The following is a 4,502-nucleotide window of genomic DNA, read 5'->3' as shown; positions in this document are numbered from 1 at the left end:
GTTGTCCTATAAAGTACTGTTCTATTCATCTGTTGCTATATTTTCCTTTCGTTTGACAGTATTTGAGATATGTGCTTTGCACAATGGAGTAAAGTTCTTAGAGATTTGTGCTTTTGCTCCGTGAATTGGCCCTGCCTTCTTTCAGCAGGGTTTTGTTAAAACTGCAAAGTCATTCTGTGCTGCTTGACCCCAGGCAGATCCTGTTCTGAGTTGCTGAACGTCCTGATTTGTGTCTGTCTTTGAGCCACTGTGTATTCCTTCCAGTTTCTCCCCTCTTCACCCTCCATCTCGACCCTGGTGAGTGCTGACTCTGGCTGGGATTTATTTTGTGTCTGGGTGTTAAATTTAAAAGATTGAACAACGACTTAACCGAGGTATTTTAAAATGATAAGGGAATTTGATGGATAAAACAAATTCTGGATAAAACAAAACAGATTCTGGAGATCTGAAATGAGAACAGAAATTGCAGCAGAAACTCAGCAGGGCTGGTAGCATCTGTGGGAAGGCAGAGTTAACTAGTTGAAGAGTTACTGGACTCAAAACGTTAACTCTGTTTTCTTCTGAAAGAGTTGGATGGGTAGATTAAAAGAAACTGCTTCCTCTCCTAGGGGAATCCCAATTCTTAGAAAAAAAAACTTTAAACTGAAAGACATAGCCTTTCATGACAGAAATCAGTAAATGCTTTTTTCACAAGATAACACAAAACACTGGCTTAATTATAGTTTTTAAAAATGACACCAGTAAAGTTTTGTAAATAAAGACATTAAGGTATGTGGTGCAAAGGTGAGTGCTAAGAATTGAATTGTAAATAAGCCATGGTACTGAACTAGAACAGGTGGAAGGGGATGAATGGCCTCCTATCTCTATATTTTGTCGATACAAGTAGTTCTTCTCTAATGCGATGGTTGTGTTCTTGTTCAACCCCACATTATAGAAAAGTTGCACTTTAGAAAGAGCATTTAAAGTGTTGGCAATGTAATCATGTTACTGCCAACACACATTTTAAAAGTTCGTGCTTTAGAAAGAGTGTCCTTAATTTGTCAATTGCATTACAGTAAATACATGTAAGCAAAACGCACATTATAGCAGAACGACCTGTATTCTCTCGGGGAGCAGTAAGGCACATGATCAGATTTTCGATGATCGCTTCATTAATATTTTACTCTGTTGAAGATGCCACATGCATACATATTGTTATCGTGAGTAAATATTTCTCGTTAGAGAGATTAGAATTAGGGAATTCAGTGAGAGACCCCTTGATGGTGAAGATGAGGTTTGTTTCTGGCTTGGTACATTGAGAGTCTATGGAATTCTCTTCCCCAGACAGCATTGGCGGATCGTTGAGTATTTTTAAGATAGAGATTTGTGACGAACAAGACAGTCAAATGTTAAAGGGTGTAGGCCGGTGAGTTGAGTCTGCAGTCAGATCAGTTGTGAATTTATCAAGTGATGGAGCAGTCTTCAGAGGCCAAATGGCCTAATCCTGCTCCTGATTTATGTGTCTTATCGATAGTGTCGTTTGGGTGAATCTTTGTGTTTGGTTGAATAATGAGACGCCCAATAAATATTGAAGAATAGAGGGAGGTCACCTGGAGTCTTGGTAACATTTCTCTCTTAATCACAGTCACAAAAAGTGGCCATTAACCAGCTGCTCATCTTGCTGCTGATTGATGCATCAAGGGTGGTACAATCAGCAGCAAGATGAGCGGCTGGTTAATGGCCACTTTTTGTGATACAATGCGACAAAATGCACGTTTTTCTGTCACCGATGCTGTAGGCTTTCAGGACTTGGTGGTAGAATCCAAGAGGGTTGCAGCACAGAAAGAGGCCGTGTTGGCCATCCCATCTTTGGAAGAGCTATCCAACTGAATCTTGTGTCCTAAGCTTTACCCTGTACCCCTGCAAATTAGTCCTCTTCAGGTGCAAATTCACCAATGTTTTCAAAGTTTCTGCCAGACCCAGATTGCTCCAGGTTTTCTCAAATCTGCATTCCAAATCTGAACTGACCTGTGGTGGGGCCGGGTGGGTGGGGGGGCTGGTGGGGAATATCTTTTTTTTTAAGATTATCCACACAGTCAGTCGCCTGAGTCGGGAATTGAACCCGGGTCTCTGGCGCTGTGAGGCCCTATTTCCTCATTCACTGTCAATCCACTTGCTCTTTAAAAACCTCTGCTTTTGAAAATCTCTATTAAAGTTCCAGTTAAACTTTTCTGCTCCAGGGAGAATAATTCCAGCTACTCCAGTCTCTCCAAATCATTGAAGTCCCTTGTTCCTGGTGACATTGTACTGCAACTCCTCTGTAACCATCCAAATGTTTCGTACAATAGAATCATATCATTCCTTTAATGTGGAAGCAGACGTTTTGGCCCATCAAGTCCATACTGACCCTCTGAAGAATCGTCCACCCAGCCCCATGACCCCCACTCCTTCCTTGTAACCCTGCATTTCCCATGGGCTAATCCACCTAGCCTGCTTGTCTCTGGACTGTGGGAGTAAACCAGAGTACCTGGAGGCAACCCACACAGACACAGGGAGAATATGCAAACTTCACACAAACATTCACTAGGGGGTGGAATCGAAACTGGGTCTCTGGCGTTGTGAGGCAGCAGTGCTAACCACTGAGTCACCATGCCACCCATATCATTACCCAACATGAACTTAATCTATTCCCTCACTTGAGCTAATCTCTGGGTTTGTTTTGTATGGGCGTTGCATTGTAGGAAAACCATTTCCAACATTTTTCTATTGAGTCACTCCATGAGTGGACCACAGCATTTGATGTTGACACTTTTTAAGGCTGTACTGAGGAAGGCACTAGCCTTCAGTTAAAACTGAATCTCTGTTTCCCCTCTCCGCTGGAAGTAAACGATCTCTACTTTGAAGGCAAACAGGGAATTTCTTCCAGTAATAAATGCAAAATACTGTGAATGCTGGAAATCTGAAACGAAGACAGAAAGTGCTGGAGAAACAGAGTTAACATTTTGAGTCCAGTGTGACTTTTCTTCCGAATGCGTTCTTCCATGTGAGGTGGTTGTTATTTATCCTTCATTTCAGATTTCCCCAATCCGACTATTTGAACATTACCAAATGGGCTACTTGTGGGAGCTAGCTGTGCACATTATTTATGATTTTAGATCAGAGTGGTGCTGGAAAAGCACAGCAGGTCAGGCAGCATCCAAGGAGCAGGAAAATCGACGTTTCGGGCAAAAGCTCTTCATCAGGAATGGAGCCTCCATTCCTGATGAAGGGCTTTTGCCTGAAACGTTGATCTAAACTCTGGTTTCCAGCATCTGCAGTCCTCACTTTTGCCTCGATTATTTACGGTTCCTACACAACAATAGTCACTACAATTCAAAAGTACTTCATTGACTCTAAAGTGCTTTGAAGGTTCTGGTGGTCAAGGAAAGACAATATGAAGTCTTTTTTTTATCAGATTGCTACTGATTGTGTCTGACTGCATTGGTCAGTTATTGTAGGACTGCGTGCCTGTGTCTGACTGTCCTCCACAACTCAAGGCCAACTCCACTTTCTCCCCTTCCCCAGAGTGTCTCTGAAATCTGTGCCCTCTCTTCTGGCAGGTGGCAGCGGAGGGATGCCCAAGAAGTTTCAGGGAGAAAACAGTAAATCAGCAGCTGCCAGGGCTCGGAAAGCAGAGCAGAAGGCAGCAGCAGACGCCAAGCGACAACAGGAGCTCGAAGACGCCTACTGGAGAGATGACGACAAACACGTGGCAAGGAAGGAGCAGCGGAAGGTGTGTTACTTCATCTCAGCCCTTTTCTGCTCTCACACTGTGTCTTTGTTCCAGGCTGAGCCCCCCCACCCCCCACACACACACACACTGGCTTTACACTGCTGAGTAAGAGGCCAGTTTACAGTGTGTGCTTAGTTAAATGATTTCATCCTTTGCATTACTGTCTCCCGCAAGCACTCCCAGGACAGGGACAGCATAGGGTTAGCTACAGAGTAGAGCTCCCTCGACTCTTTTAAACAAAAAAACAAAAGGTACCATGCACGGCAAATGGGCCCTTACTCTTTTAATCTGAAAGTAAAGCCACCTCGGCATCGTTCCCATTAGACATTCCCAGACAGGGACAGCACGGAGTTAGAGTGAAGCGCTGTCTTCACTGTCCACATCAAACACTTCAGGACAAGGACTGCACAGAGATAGATATAGAATAAAGCTCAAACTGGCAGACAAGGGAGGCACGGTAGTAGTTTGGCGCACCGACCTCTACACCGCTGAGGCTAAACGCCAGCTCGCAGATACCTCCTCCTACTGCCCCCTTGACCATGACCCCACCTCCCACCACCAAACCATCATCACCCAGACCATCCAGAACCTCATCACTTCAGGGGATCTCCCATCCACTGCCTGCAACCTCATAGTCCCACAACCCCGCACCGCCCGTTTCTACCTCCTGCCCAAAATCCATAAACCTGACTGCCCCGGCCGACCCATTGTCTCGGCCTGCTCCTGCCCCACCGAACTCATCTCTGCATAC

General features: G+C 44.6%; 1 protein-coding gene across 1 annotated transcript in view; it reads left to right on the top strand.

Annotated features, from left to right (window-relative positions):
* The first annotated feature begins 202 nt into the window (after positions 1-202).
* ccdc124 (coiled-coil domain containing 124) overlaps positions 203-4,502 on the top strand; it is a 19,313-nt gene continuing 15,013 nt past the window's right edge. Inside the window, exons 1-2 of the mRNA XM_043721544.1 lie at positions 203-297; positions 3,579-3,751. Of these exons, the coding sequence (XP_043577479.1) occupies positions 3,593-3,751 (159 nt within the window). The 5' untranslated portion in view covers positions 203-297; positions 3,579-3,592. The remainder of the gene's footprint in view (positions 298-3,578; positions 3,752-4,502) is intronic.

The sequence above is a fragment of the Chiloscyllium plagiosum genome, chromosome 31 (genome assembly GCF_004010195.1).
Source record: "Chiloscyllium plagiosum isolate BGI_BamShark_2017 chromosome 31, ASM401019v2, whole genome shotgun sequence".
NCBI classification, from domain to species: Eukaryota; Metazoa; Chordata; class Chondrichthyes; order Orectolobiformes; family Hemiscylliidae; genus Chiloscyllium; species Chiloscyllium plagiosum.
Note: the sequence above shows the minus strand (reverse complement) of the source record. Positions and strands in the feature narration are given on the sequence as shown.